This window comes from Heterodontus francisci, chromosome 39 (genome assembly GCF_036365525.1).
Source record: "Heterodontus francisci isolate sHetFra1 chromosome 39, sHetFra1.hap1, whole genome shotgun sequence".
Taxonomy (NCBI): Eukaryota; Metazoa; Chordata; class Chondrichthyes; order Heterodontiformes; family Heterodontidae; genus Heterodontus; species Heterodontus francisci.
In genome coordinates, this window is record NC_090409.1 from 37,833,572 (window position 1) to 37,848,881 (window position 15,310).

Here is a 15,310-nt window from a genome sequence, read left to right on the forward strand (position 1 = left end):
CCCCTCAGACAGTGCTGTGCTCTCTCAGTACTACCCCCTCAGACAGTGCTGTGTTCTCTCAGTACTACCCCCACAGACAGTGCTGTGCTCTCTCAGTACTACCCCCTCAGACAGTGCTGTGTTCTCTCAGTACTACCCCCTCAGACAGTGCTGTGTTCTCTCAGTACTTCCCCCTCAGACAGTGCTGTGCTCTCTCAGTACTACCCCCTCAGACAGTGTTGTGTTCTCTCAGTACTGCACCAGGAACCTCAGCCTATGTAATGTGCTCAAGTTCCCTGGAGTGGGACCTAAACCCCCAACATTCTGACCCACAGGGAACAGTATTACCCCCTGAGCCACAGCTGACTCTCCAGAAGGCCAAATGACATGGCAGATCAAGCCAAGATCTTTTGGGGCTGTAACGTTTGGGAGCACATGGGGCCTGTGTCTTCAGGTCAGCAGAGATGCCTAATAGAATTTACACTTGACCCTCGGGGATGAAGTAAAGAAAAATCATATCTCACCTTTGCTTTATCCTCTAGCTCCGCATACTGCAGGATCTGTATAGACAGCTTTGCGTGACTTTCCTCCAAGCTCTCGACAATATTTGGCACCATCTTCTGCTCAGAGAGAGAAGGGAGAGACAGATTTCCATATTAGCAGACAACAATTTGCATCTATCATTCCCAAGGTATTTCTTAGGACCGTTAATCAGATGTACGTTGACAGCGAGTCACATAAGGAGATATTAGGACAGGCGACCAAAAGCTCGGTCAACGAGGTCGGTTTTTAAGGAGCGTCTTAATGGAGGAGAGAGAGAGAGAGAGAGGCGGAGAGGTTTAGGGAGGGAATTCCAGAGCTTAGGGCCCCCAGGCAGCTGAAGGCACGGCCGCCAATGGTGGAGCGGTGGGAATCGGGGGATGGGCAAGAGGGCGGAATTGGAGGAGCGGAGAGATCTCAGAGGGTTGTAGTGGCTGGAGGGAGCGAAGGCCATGGAGGGATTTGAAAAAAAGGATGAGAATTTTAAAATTGAGGCGTTGCCAGGCAGGGAGCCTTAGCAGGTCAGCGAGCAACATGGGGAGGGTGAGCAGTGATGGGCGAACAGGAATTGGTGCGAGTTGGGAATCGGAGCAAGAGTTTTGGATGAGCTTAGGTTTATGGAATGTGGAAGATTGGCTGGAGGAGCATTGGGATGGTTGAGTCCAGTGGGCCATCGTCCTTTAGGTGTTTGAGGTGATGGAAATCAGTGGTCGGGAGCTTGGCGGGGGAGAGCTGTTATGAATGTTGGACCTTGTAACATGATTATGTCTTACAAATTGTGATTTTTAAAAGTTCAAGATGGAGTCCAGAAGGTCAGGTGACCTCACCTCCGCTCTGCGAAGGTTTACCAGGGCAACAGAGAACACATCAAAGACTGTCTTCAGAAAAAACAGAGACTACAGCCACTAACACCTGAAGAACGATGGGTTTCACCCTCCCAGACTTTTGTAAAGCAGGCAGTTGGGAATTCGGAAAATGCAAACGAACCAGGCAGGTGTTAACACCTGGGGCCAATGGAAAGGCCCGAATGGTTTTGTGAACCCAGACTTCTGGTCTCTGCATTTTGTCGCAGAACAATAAGCTATTGACTTCTGAGTCCAGTTAAATTTGACAGACTTTCTGAAGGCAATCAGGCTGTAAAAAGGGAACCCATCGGGACGAAACCTCAAGGCCAGCTATAAGAGAAGACACCCGGTAGTGGCAGCTGAAGAGAGAGAGAAAGAGAATGCCTGCTCACTGGAGATATACACGAAAGGCTGTGAAGGCTTAGAATCATAGAACGTTTAAGGCACAGAAAGAGGTCACTTGGCCCATCGTGTCCGTGCCGGCAGAAAAACGATCCACCAATTCTAATCCCACCTTCCAGCATTTGGTCCGTAGCCCTGTAGATTACGGCACTTGAGGTGCATATGCAGACTCCTTTTGAATGGGTTGAGGGTTTCTGCCTCAACTACCCTTTGAGTCAGTGAGTTCCAGACATCACCACTCTCTGGGTGAAAAGTTTTTCCTCATCTCCCCTCTAATTTTTCTACCAATCACTTCAAATCTATGACCCCTCGTCACTGACCTCTTGGCTATGGTGAATAGACCCTTCACCTCCACTCTATCCCAGCCCCTCAAAACGTTGTACATTTCAATCAGATCTCCCCTCAGCCTTCTCTGTTCCAAGGAGAACAACCCCAGCCTATCCAATCTTTCCTCATAGCTGCATTTTTCCAGTCCTGGCAACATCCTTGTAAATCTCCTCTGTACCCTCTCTAGTGCAATTACACCCTTTCTGCAACGAGGCTACCAGAACTGCACACAGTACTCAAGTTGTGGCCTAACCAATGAGTTGTACAGTTCCAGCATAACCTCTCTGCTCTTGTATTCTATACCTCGGCTAATAAAGGAAAGGATTCCATATGCGTTCTTAACCACCTTATCGACCTGTCCTGCTACCTTCAGGGATCTGTGGACATTCACTCCAAGGTCCCTTACTTCTCAGTATTTTCCCATTAATCATGCATTCCTTAGCCTTGTTTGATCTCCCCAAATGCATCACCTCACACTTCTCCAGGTTGAATTCCATTTGCCACTTTTCTGCCCATCTGACCAGACCATCAATATCTTCCTGCAGCCTTCAGCTATCCTCCTCACTATCTACCACACGGCCAATCTTTGTGTCGTCCGCAAACTTCTTGATCATGCCCCCTACATTTACATCCAAATCGTTAATATGTACCACAAAAAGCAGGGGACCCAGTACTGAGCCCTGCGGAACACCACTGGAAACAGCCCTACAGTCGCTAAAACACCCGTCAATAATTACCCTTTGTTTCTGGCCACTGAGCCAATTTTGTATCCACCTTGCTGCATTTCCCTGGATCCCAAGGGATTTTATTTCTTCAACCAATCTGTCAAGTGGGATCTTGTCAAAAGCCTTTCTAAAATCCATGTAGACCTCATCAACTGCACTACCCTCATCTATCTTCCTTGTTACTTCTTCAGAAAATTCGATCAAGTTAGTCGAACAAGATCTTCCCTTAACAAATGCATGCTGACTATCCTTGATTAACCCATGCCTTTCTAACTGACAGTTTATACTGTCTCTCAGAATAGATTTCAATACTTTTCCCACTACTGAAGTTAGACTGACTGGCCCGTAATTATTTGGTCTATCCTTCGCTCCCTTTTTAAACAGAGGTACAAGGTTAGCAATTCTCCAATCCTCGGGCACCACACCTGTATCCAGTGAGGACTAGAAAATGATGGTCAGATCCTCTGCTATTTCCTCACTTCCTTCTTTTAACAGCCTAGGTACATTTCATCGGGCCCTGGTGATTTATCCACTTTCAAGGATGCTAATCCCATTAATACTTCCTCTCTCCCTATGTTTATCACATCCAATACTTCACACTCTTCCTCCTTAACTACAATATCTGTATCGTCCTCCTCTTTTGTGAAGACAGACACAAAGTATTCATTAAGAACCATACCAATATCTTCTGCTCCTACACATAGGTTATCTTTTTGGTCTTTTATGGGCCCTGCTCTCTCCTTAGTTAACCTCTTACTCTTAATGTATTGATAAAACATCTTTGGGTTCACCTTGATTTAACTTGCCAATATTCTTTCATGCCCTCTCTTTGCTTTCCTAATTTTCTTTTTGATTTCGCCCCTCCACTTTCTATACTCCTCTCAGCTTTCTGTAGTATTGAGTTTTTGGTGTCGGGCATAAGCTTTCCTTTTCTACCTCATCTTACCCTGGAGGCACCTTGACATCCATGGGGCTCTAGATTTGGCTGCCTCACCCTTTTTTTTGTGGGAACATGTTTACCTTGAACCCCGTGAATCTCCCCTTTGAATGCCTCCCACTGTTCTGACACTGATTTACCTTCAAGTAGCTGTTTCCAGTCCACTTTCGCTAAATCACTCCACAGTTTAGTAAAATTGGCCTCGATTCAAACATGGACAAAAGATTTGAACTCAAGAGGTGAGGTGAAAGTGACTGCCCTTGACATCAAGGCAGCATTAGACTGAGTATGGCATCAAGGAGCCCTAGCCTATTTGAAGTCAAAGGAAAGGGTGGGGGGGTACTCTCCGCTGGTTGGAGTCATACCTAGCACAAAGGAAGATGGTTGTGGTTGTTGGAGGTCAATCATCTCAGCTCCAGGACATGGCTGCAAGAGTTCCTCAGGGTAGTGTCCGAGGCTCAACCATCTTCAGTTACTTCATCAATGACCTTCCCTCTATCATAAGGTCAAAAGTGGAGATTTTCACTGATGATTGCACAATGTTCAGCACCATTCACAAGTCCTCAGATACTTAAGCAGTCTGTGTAGAAATGCGACAAGACCTGGACAATATCCAGGCTTGGGCCGATACGTGGCAAGTAACATTCGCACCACACAAGTGTCAGGCAATGACCATCTCCAATAAGTGAGAATCTAACCATCTCCCCTTGACATTCAATGGCATTAGCATTGTTGAATCCCCCACTGTCAACATCCTGGGGGTCACCATTGACCAGAAACTGAACTGGACCAGTCACGTAAATACTGTGGCTACAGAAGCAGGTTAAAGGCTGGGAATTCTGCAGTGAGTAACTTACTCCTGACTCCCCAAAGCCTGTCCACCATCTACAAGGCACAAGTCAGGAGTGTGACGGAATACTCTCCACTTTCCTGGATGAGTGGGGCTTCAATAACATTAACGGGGCTTGAGACCATCTAGGGCAAAGCAGTCCGTTTGATCGACACCCCATCCACCACCTTAAACATTCACTCTATTCACCACCAGCACACAGTGGCAGCAGCGTGTACTATAAATAAGATGCAATATAGCAACTCACCAAGGCTCCTTCGACAGCACCTTCCAAACCCGCAACCTCTACCACCTAGAAGGACAAGGGCAGCAGATGCATGGGAACACCACCACCTGCAAGTTCCCCTCCAAGTCACACACCATCCTGACTTGGAACTATATCGCCGTTCCTTCACTGTCATTGGGTCAAAATCCTGGAACTTCCTCCCTCACAGCACTATCGGTGTACCTTCCCCACTTGGACTGCAGCAGTTCAAGAAGGCAGCTCACCACCCCCTTCTCAAGGGCAATGTAAATAATGACATTTGCAGTTGCACTGACTGGAAGTGGGAGCTCAATAATGACCCAATCTAAGGCTGGCATTGTCGAGGATGCTCTTTACAGTTCCACAGGATGTAACCAGTAACCACAACGCTCCCAACTCAGGAGAGATGGTGAGAAACTTCCCCACCAGACCAACCCTGTGCAGATAAAGGCTGTATTTCATTATCACGTTGGCACAATTGATGAAGAAATCTGATGTGTCACCAGATGCACGTCACAGGCTGCACAGACGCAGCACTAAACCCGCCCAGACACCACACAAACGCTGCCTGAACGGAGAATTGAGGCAGACCTAATACCACACCAGTGCCTCACCATCGCAGCACCAACACTATCGCAACACTGACCCTCGGGCTGGGTTCGTGTGGCACCATGCGGCTGTCAGTGGTGTCAATATTCCCATTAAATAAATTACTTCCGCCATTGAAATTTCCCGCTGAGCATTCCCGATGCCAGCGACCGCCCCTCCCTTCCCCCCTCCCCTCGACTCGACACCCAGCCTGCCGAGCTTGTTTTACCTTCCAGTCTTCGCTGACCTCCCCCAGCGGTTTGGTGGTGTGGCCCCTGTGCCGCTCGGTCCTCACACACTGGGGGCACAGCAGCGCCCACTCCTCGAAGCATAAATGAGTCACTTTTTCAGCGCAGTGAAGCCGGCAGTCCCTCGCTTCCAGGGCACTTTCACCAACGTCCTGCTGGTCCTCCAACTCCCCTGGAGAGAGAGAGAGAGAGAGAGAAAGGGTTCTCACTCAACACCGCAGTGAAATACCATGTGGGCCAGACGTGAGGCCGCAACCCACACAGACTCAAAACTAGCCCCTGCAGTGCCCATTTCTCCCAGGCGACTCAGCCGACTGAGGTACCAATATAACAGGTAGGAGGCACGAGGTAAGGAACTTGCATACGAACATACGAATTAGGAGCAGGAGGAGGCCACTCGGCCCCTTGAGCCTGCTCCGCCATTCAATAAGTTCATGGCTGAACTGATTCCTCCACATTACCCCCGATAACCTTTCACCCCCTTGCTTATCAAGAATCTATCCACCTCTACCTTAAAAATATTCAAAGACTCTGCTTCCACTGCCTTTTGAGGAAGAGAGTTCAAAAGACTCACAACCCTCTGAGAGACAACATTTCTGCTCATCTCTGTCTTTAATGGGTGACCCCTTATTTTTAAACAGTGACCCCTAGTTCTAGATTCTCCCACAAGGGGAAACATCCTTTCCATATCCACCCTGTCAAGATCCCTCAGGATCTTATATGTTTCAATCAAGTCGCCTTTTACTCTTCCAAATTCCAGCAGATAAAAGCCTAGCCTGTCCAATCATTCCTCATAAGACAACCTGCCCATTCCAGGTATTAGTCTAGTAAACCTTGCACTTGCTGCTGTTCAATATTCAGTCCGTTAACTCCCTATTCTGTACTAATGCTTTTTGTTTCAACACACCATTAACATATTGTTTGCCTTTGCTCCATGACCTTTTGGTCAGCTATGTGGCCTTATCTAATCTACACCTTCTCCTTTGTTATCTCTTGCCCCAGCCCCACCTCACTTGCTTATAACCTGTGACATTTTTAATATTTATTAGTTCCGAAGAAGGGTCACTGACCCGAAACGTTAACTCTGCTTCTCTTTCCACAGATGCTGCCAGACCTGCTGAGTGGTTCCAGCATTTCTTGTTTTTGTTTATTATACGAGGACACCCAGATCCCTCTGCATCTCAGAGCTCTGCAATCTCTCACCATTTAGATAATATGATGCTTTTTAATTTTCATGCCAAAGTGGACAATTTCCCACTTTCTCACATTATACTCCAATATCCAGGCCTTTGCCCACTCACTTAACCTATCTATATATCCTTTGTAGCCCCCTCATGTCCTCTGCACAAGTTACTTTCCTACCTATCTTTGTGTCATCTGCAAATTTAGTAACCATTCCTTCGGTCCCTTCATCTGAGTCATTTAAATAAAATTGTAAAAAGTTGAGGTCCCAGCACAGATCCCTGTGTCACACTACTCGTTACATCTTGCCAACCAGAAAATGACCCATTTATGCCCACTCTCTGTTTCCTGTTAGCGAGCCAATCTTCTATCCATGCCAATATATTACCCCCTACACCATGAGCTTTTATTTTCTGCAATAACCTTTGATGTGGCACCTTATCAAATGCCTTCTGGAAGTCCAAGTACAATAAATCCACCAGTTCCCCTTTATCCACAGCATATGTAACCCCCCTCAAAGAACTCCAATAAATTGGTTAAACATGATTTCCTTTTCACATAACCATGTTGACTCTGCCTGATTACCTTGAATTTTTCTAAATGCCCTGTTATAATGTCTTTAATAAAAGCTTCGAACATTTTCCCTAAGACAGATGTTAAGCTAACTGGCCTGTAGTTTCCTGTTTCTGTCTCCCTCCCTTTTTGAATAAATGAGTTACATTCGCTATTTTTCAATTTAACGACACCTTCCCCGAATCTAGGGAATTTTGGAAAATTAAAAGTAATGCATCAACTATCTCACTAGCCATTTCTTTTAACACTCTGGGATGAAGTCCACCAGGACCTGGGGACTTGTCAGCCCGCAGCTCCAACAATTTGCTCAGTACCACTTTACCCACACCTGAGATACCTGTCCTGTCTAAAATCCCCACTACTCCCTCCCTTCCCCAACACTACAGGTGACTCTCTGGCAACCACTCAACAGCTAAGAATAGAACCAAGCGAGTGCAGTTCCTTCAGTACTGATGCTCCGACAGTGCAGCACTCCCTCAGTACTGACCCTCCGACAGTGCAGCACTCCCTCAGTACTGAGCCTCCGACAGTGCGGCACTCCCTCAGTACTGAGCCTCCGACAGTGCAGCACTCCCTCAGTACTGACCCTCAGATAAGGCAGCATTCCCTCAGTACTGAGCCTCCGAAAGTGCAGCACTCCCTCAGTACTGACCCTCTGACAGTGCAGCACACCCTCAGTACTGACCCTCCGACAGTGCACCACTTCCTCAGTACTGAGCCTCCGACAGTGCAGCACTCCCTCAATATTGACCCTCCGACAGTGCAGCACTCCCTCAGTACTGACCTTCTGACACTCCCTCAGCACTGACCCTCTGATGCTGCAGTGCTCCCTCAGTACTGACCCTCCGACAGTACAGCGCTCCCTCAGTACTGACCCTCCGACAGTGCAGCACTCCCTCAGTACTGACCCTCCGACAGTGCAGCACTCCCTCAGTACTGAGCCTCCGACAGTGCAGCACTCCCTCAGTACTGACCCTCTGACACTCCCTCAGCACTGACCCTCTGACGCTGCAGTGCTCCCTCAGTACTGACCCTCCGACAGTACAGCGCTCCCTCAGTACTGACCCTCTGACAGTGCAGCACTCCCTCAGTACTGAGCCTCCGACAGTGCAGCACTCCCTCAGTACTGACCCTCTGACACTCCCTCAGCACTGACCCTCTGACGCTGCAGTGCTCCCTCAGTACTGACCCTCTGACAGTGCAGCACTCCCTCAGTACTGACCCTCCGACACTGCAGCACTCCCTCAGTACTGACCCTCTGATAGTGCAGCACTCCCTCAGTACTGACCCTCTGACAGTGCAGCACTCCCTCAGTACTGACCCTCTGACAGTGCAGCACTCCCTCAGCACTGACCCTCTGAGAGTGCAGTGCTCCCTCAGTACTGACCCTCCAACAGTGCAGTGCTCCCTCATTACTGACCCTCCGACAGTGCGGCATTTCCTCAGTACTGACCCTCCGACAGTGCGGCACTCTCTCAGTACTGACCCTCCGACAGTGGAGCACTCCCAGTACTGACCCTCCGACAGTGCAGCACTCCCTCAGTACTGACCCTCCGACAGTGCAGCACTCCCTCAGTACTGGCCCTCCGACAGTGCAGCACTCCCTCAGTACTGGCCCTCCGACAGTGCAGCACTCCCTCAGTACTGACCCTCCGACAGTGCAGCACTCCCTCAGTACTGACCCTCTGACAGTCCAGAACCCCCTCAGTACTGACCCTCCGACAGTGCAGCACTCCCTCAGTACTGACCCTCCGACAGTGCAGAACTCCCTCAGTACTGATCATCCGACAGTACAGCACTCCCTCAGCACTGATCATCCGACAGTACAGCACTCCCTCAGCACTCACCCTCCGACAGTGCAGCACTCCCTCAGTACTGACCCTCCGACAGTGCAGAACTCCCTCAGTACTGATCATCCGACAGTACAGCACTCCCTCAGTACTGACCCTCCGACAGTGCAGAACTCCCTCAGTACTGATCATCCGACAGTACAGCACTCCCTCAGTACTGACCCTACGACAGTGCAGAACTCCCTCAGTACTGACCCTCCGACAGTGCGGCATTTCCTCAGTACCTCCCCTGGGTGTGTTGGTCTGGATCATGTGGGTTGGGGCTCGAACCCACAACCTTCTGACTCAGAGGGGACAGTACTACCCACTGATCCATGCCTGACAGAGAGGCCACTTTGGAAGAGAAGGCATTAAAATGTAAAGGAACATTGCAGCCTACCTGACTGTGTATTCCGCCGTTTTTCTCTAGTCTTTCTGTAGGCCTCCACTAGCCTGACCAAGACGAGGTGCTTTGACATGACTGGCCTGTTCTGGTAGGGCTCCCTGCACACCGGGCACCGGTACTCCGATCCTGCCTGCACGCCGGCAAAGACCTCTTCGATGCAAGGACTGCAGAAGCTGTGCTCACAGGGCAGGCGCATGGGGTCCCGGTACAGGTCCATGCAGACACAACACAGCAACTCGACAGCAAGCAGACTCTCCCCGGCCTCTCCGTCCTCGTCATCGCTCAGATACGCGGCCATTGCTCCCAACGGCTGAGGGGATCCCGCCGGGAGCGGGCGGGGGTTCTGAAAGAAATGGGAGACGAGCGTTTATGTGTCGTGCATACTTCTCTTCCACGGGACAGCCTTCAAACCCTTCACTTCCATCTGCAATTCCTCAGATGATGAAGCTGTCCACATCCATCTGCAGCAAGATCTGGACAACTCCACGCTTGGGCTGATAAGTGGCAAGTAACATTTGCGCCACAGAAATGCCAGGCAATGACCATCTCCAACAAAAGAGAATCTAACCATCTCCCCTTGATGTTCAAAGGCATTACCATCATTGAATCTCCCAAAGTAAATGGCGAATAGCTAGAAACAGTGAAGGTCCAAAGAGACTGAAGACATTAAAATGCCACGAACAGGTACCGAAAATAATGAGAAAGCCTAATGGAAAGCTGCCTTTTCTATCTGGAGGACTAGAATACAAGCGGGGAGAAGTCATGCTTCAGCTTTACAAAGCCCTGGTTAGACCACACCTGGAGTTACTGGGTGCCACACACCATCCTGACTTGGAACTATATCACCGTTCCTTCACTGTCGCTGGGTCAAAATCCTGGAATGGGCGGCACAGTGGCGCAGTGGTTAGCACCGCAGCCTCACAGCTCCAGCGACCCGGGTTCAATTCTGGGTACTGCCTGTGTGGAGTTTGCAAGTTCTCCCTGTGTCTGCGTGGGTTTCCTCCGGGTGCTCCAGTTTCCTCCCACATGCCAAAGACTTGCAGACTGATAGGTAAATTGGCCATTAGCAATTGCCCCTAGTATAGGTAGGTGGTAGGGAAATATAGGGACAGGTGGGGATGTGGTAGGAATATGGAATTAGTGTGGGATTAGTATAAATGAGTGGCTGATGGTCGGCACAGACTCGGTGGGCCGAAGGGCCTGTTTCAGTGCTGTATCTCTAAACTAAACTAAACTAACTCCCTCCCTAACAGCACTGTGGGTGTACCTACCCCACATGGACTGCAGTGGTTCAAGAAGGCAGCTCACCACCACCTTCTCAAGGGCAGTTAGGGTTGGGCAATAAACGTTGGCCTGGTCAGCGACGCCTACATCCCACGAATGAGATTAAAACACAGACAAGCGCTCCCCCTCGTAGCTCTTCTGGGTTATGCTGTAAAAAAAAGCCCAGCTGCAACGATCCAGAAGGAACCTCAGTTTGATCCCCAGGCCAGGCTGACTGGAGACAATGGATGCTGCAACAGGTAGCAAGTCCTTCAGTTAGAAAGTACAGCAGGTCGGCCAGGGTTCCACATCCCAGGCCTGATCAAGTGTGTCACTAACATATCCCTCAGCCACTCACAGAGAAACCAATCTCCCATCAGTGGAGATTGTTCCACATGAAGGACCAGAACAAGAGAGCAAACTGGTAGAGCACCCTGAAGGAACTGACACTTCTTGGGACTGAGGAAGCCAGCTTGGCGTAGATTTGAATCAGAAAAACACTAAGGCATACCTGGGCAGGAACTGTTCTCGTTTCTCAATGGGCTTAGTCTGTTTAATCTCTCCTCGTAACTTAACCCCTGGAGTCCAGGTATCTTTCTCGTAAATCTTTACTGCACTCTCTTCAAGGCCAATATCTCCTTCCTAGGGTGTGGTGCCCAGAAATGCTGCCAGGTGTGGTCTAACCAGGGCTTTGTAAAGCTGACGCACGACTGCTCCCCACCCCCACCCCACTTGTATTCTCGCCCTCCAGATATAAAGGCCAGCATTTGATTCGCCTTTCTGTATCTGTTCATGACATTTTAATGATCTATGTTCCTGGACTCAAAAGTACGTTTAACTCAAAATAATTCCTTCATTCCCTAGGTTTAGCCATTATAAAAGACAAGCGGGACATATTTGCAGGGCTGTTGCAAAGCTCTTGCAAAGGGCTGGCACGGGCATGATGGGCCGAATGCTTCATCAGTGCTGTCCAATTCAACAAGTCGATGCTGGTCAGCACTGTGGGAAGGCCAGCTTAGTTCCAGAATCCTGTCTACCCCACTGCAGTAAAACAACAGACATGTTAACACCGACAACCACCAGTGTTTGGCTGATTGCTGAAACTGTTCTCTCACTGAACATCCATCCACCCCAGGGATATGCACAGCTTGCACGGGGAACGCCTCTTGAAGTGACAAATAACACACAATAATTCACATCTGGCACTAAACAACTCCATTTGCCAAGGCCTTACCTTGGTGAAATTAAATCCGTCTCTTGGTCGCAGTTCTTTGCTGATTCTTTCACTTTCACTTTGTTGCTTTCAGTTCCAGAAATGTTCGGGACTTTTTCAAAACTTAAAGACACAGCCCCCGTCACATTCCACCATAGTGGAAGTGAAACTTGTGCACTCAAGCAGTCGGTTGCTGATAAGGGGCAAGTAACTTTCGCTCCATTTGAGTGCCAGGCAATGAATATCTCCAACAAGAGATTGTCTAATGTATGAACATTTGAATTAGGAGCAGGATTAGGCCACTCGGCCCCTCGAGCCTGCTCCGCCATTCAACAAGACCATGCCAGATCTGATTGTAACCTCGACTCCACATTCCCGCCTAGCCCCGATAACCTTTCACCCCCTTGCTTATCAAGAATCTATCTACCTCGGTCTTAAAAATATTCAAAGATCACCTCCTCTTGATATTCAAAGACATCCCTATTGACAACTCCCCCACTGTCAACTTTCACCCTTGTCTAACTGCGCCACCCTACTAAAACATGTTTACGTAAGTGAACATTCAAAAAAAAAAAATCAAATTACAGATAGCCGCTCACCTGACTGCAGCCTCTCTCCAGACTGACTTCAACCTGCTGCACCGGGATTCATTTTCTTTCTGTCCGCTGCTCTTCATCGCTGACTCCGCCCACAGCCAGGCCGTGCCTTTAACTGACAGTCCTTGTCTCACAGTCAGCTGCGGCGCACTGCCGATGCAAGTGAATCCCCTCCTCACATCTGCTGCAATACACTAAGTCAAATCTTGTACCCATCTCCCCATCCAGTAATATGGAAGGTAAGTGTTGGGGCAAAGGGAGCTTTATCATGTAACCACCCTGTGTTTGACAGGACAAAAGAGAGGGAAATTATCCTGTACTTATCCTGTGCGGTACCTGTCCTGGGAGTGTTTGATGGGGACAGTGTAGAGTCATAGAGTTATAGAGCCCATCGTGTCCATAGTGGACATCAAGCACCTAACTATTCTAATCCCATTTTCCAGCACTTGGCCCGTAGCCTTGAATGCTGTGGCATTTCAAGTGCTCAATGTTGTGAGGGTTCCTGCCTCTACCACCTCTTCAGGCAGTGTGTTCCAGATTCCAACCACCCTCTGGGTGAAAATTTTTTTTCTTCAAATCCCCTCTAAACCTCCTGCCCCTTACCTTAAATCTATGCCCCCTGGTTATTGACCCCTCCACTAAGGGAAAAGGTTTCTTCCTATCTAACCTATCAATGCCCCTCAATATTTTGCACACCTCAGTCATGTCCCCCCTCAGCCTTCTCTGCTCTAAGGAAAACAGCCCGAGCCTTTTCAGTCTCTCTTCATAGCTGAAATGCTCCAGCCCAGGCAACATCCTGATAAATCTCCTCTGCACCCTCTCTAGTGTCATCACATCCTTCCTCTAGTGTGGCGCCCAGCACTGTACACAGTACTCCAGCTGTGGCCTAACCAGCATTTTATACAGCTCCATCATAACCTCCCTGCTCTTACATTCTATGCCTCAGCTGATAAAGGCAAGTATCCCATATGCCCTCCTAACCACCTTATCTATCTGTGCTGCTGCCTTCAGTGATATATGGACAAGTACACCAAGGTCCCTGTGACCTTCTGTACTTCCTAGGGTCCTCCCATCCATTGTATATTCCCTTGCCTTGTTAGTCTTCCCAAAATGCATCACCTCACACTTCTCAGGATTAAATTCCATTTGCCACAGCTCCGCCCATTTTACCAGCCCATCTATATCGTCCTGTAATCTAAGGCTTTCCTCCTCACTATTTACGACACCACCAATTTTCGTGTCATCTGCGAACTTGCTGATCATACCTCCTATATTCACATCTAAATCATTAATGTACACTACAAACAGCAAGGGTCCCAGCACCGAACCCTGTGGTACACCACTGGTCACAGGCTTCCACTCGCAAAAACAACCCTCGACCATCACCCTCTGCCTCCTGCCACTAAGCCAATTTTGGATCCAATTTTCCAAATTGTCCTGGATCCCATGGGCTCTTACCTTCTTAACCAATCTCCCATGCAGGACCTTGTCAAAAGCCTTACTGAAGTCCATGAAGACTACATCAACTGCTTTACCCTCATCTACACATCTAGTCACGGCCTCGAAAAATTCAATCAAGTTAGTTAGACACGATCCCCCCCCTGACAAAGCCATGCTGACTATCCCTGATTAATCCCTGCCTCTCCAAGTGGAGATTAATCCTGTCTCTCAGAATTTTTTCCAATAGTTTCCCAACCTCTGATGTTAGACTCACCAGCCTGTAATTACCTGGTTTATCCCTACTACCCTTCTTGAATAATGGCACCACATTCGCTGTCCTCCAGACCTCTGGTACCTCTCCTGTGGCCAGAGAGGATTTGAAAATTTGTGTCAGAGCCCCTGCTAGCTCCTCCCTTGCCTCACATAACAGCCTGGGATACATTTCATCTGGGCCTGGGGATTTATCCACTTTTAAGCCCACTAAAACAGCTAATATTTCCTCCCTTTCAATGTTAATATGTTCAAGTATGTCACAATCCCCTTCCCTGATCTCTACACCTACATATTCCTTCTCCATAGTGAACACAGATGAAAAGTAATCATTTAAAACCTCACCTATGTCCTCCGGCTCCACACACAGATTGCCACTTTGGTCCCTAATGAGCCCTACTCTTTCCCTGGTTATCCTCTTGCCCTTAATATACTTATAAAATGCCTTAGGATTTTCCTTTACCTTGCCCGCCAGTGTTTTTTCATGTACCCTCTTTGCTCTCCTAATTAATTTTTTAAGTACCCCCCTACACTTTAAATACTCTTCTAGTGCCTCCTCTGTTTTCAGCACTCTGAATCTGCCATAAGCCTCCATGTTTTTTCCTGATCCAATCCTCTATATCGCTTGACATCCAGGGTTTCCTGGACTTGTTGGTCCTACCCTTCACCTTAACGGATACTTGTAGAGGGAGCTTTACTCTGTATCTAACCCCGTGCTGTACCTGTCCTGGGAGTGTTTGATGGGGAAAGTGTAGAGGGAGCTTTACTCTGTATCTAACCCCGTGCTGTACCTGTCCTGGGAGTGTTTGATGAGGACAGTGTAGAGGGAGCTTTACTCTGTATCTAACCCCCG

At 48.6% G+C, this 15,310-nt stretch overlaps 1 protein-coding gene across 3 annotated transcripts in view; it reads right to left on the reverse strand.

Annotated features, from left to right (window-relative positions):
• Positions 1 to 12,861, reverse strand: part of LOC137352740 (tripartite motif-containing protein 75-like) — a 28,546-nt gene extending 15,685 nt beyond the window's left edge. Inside the window, exons 1-4 of one of the 3 annotated variants that reach the window (XM_068018500.1) lie at positions 12,751 to 12,861; positions 9,670 to 10,018; positions 5,667 to 5,857; positions 504 to 599 (exon numbers count right to left, since the gene is read on the reverse strand). In XM_068018500.1, coding sequence (XP_067874601.1) covers positions 504 to 599; positions 5,667 to 5,857; positions 9,670 to 9,973 — 591 coding nt within the window. In that variant the 5' untranslated portion in view covers positions 9,974 to 10,018; positions 12,751 to 12,861. Of the gene's footprint in view, positions 1 to 503; positions 600 to 5,666; positions 5,858 to 9,669; positions 10,019 to 11,449; positions 11,566 to 12,172; positions 12,270 to 12,750 lie in introns of those variants that run through there. The other 2 variants (XM_068018499.1, XM_068018501.1) reach the window with 2 other exon arrangements.
• Positions 12,862 to 15,310: the final 2,449 nt, after the last annotated feature.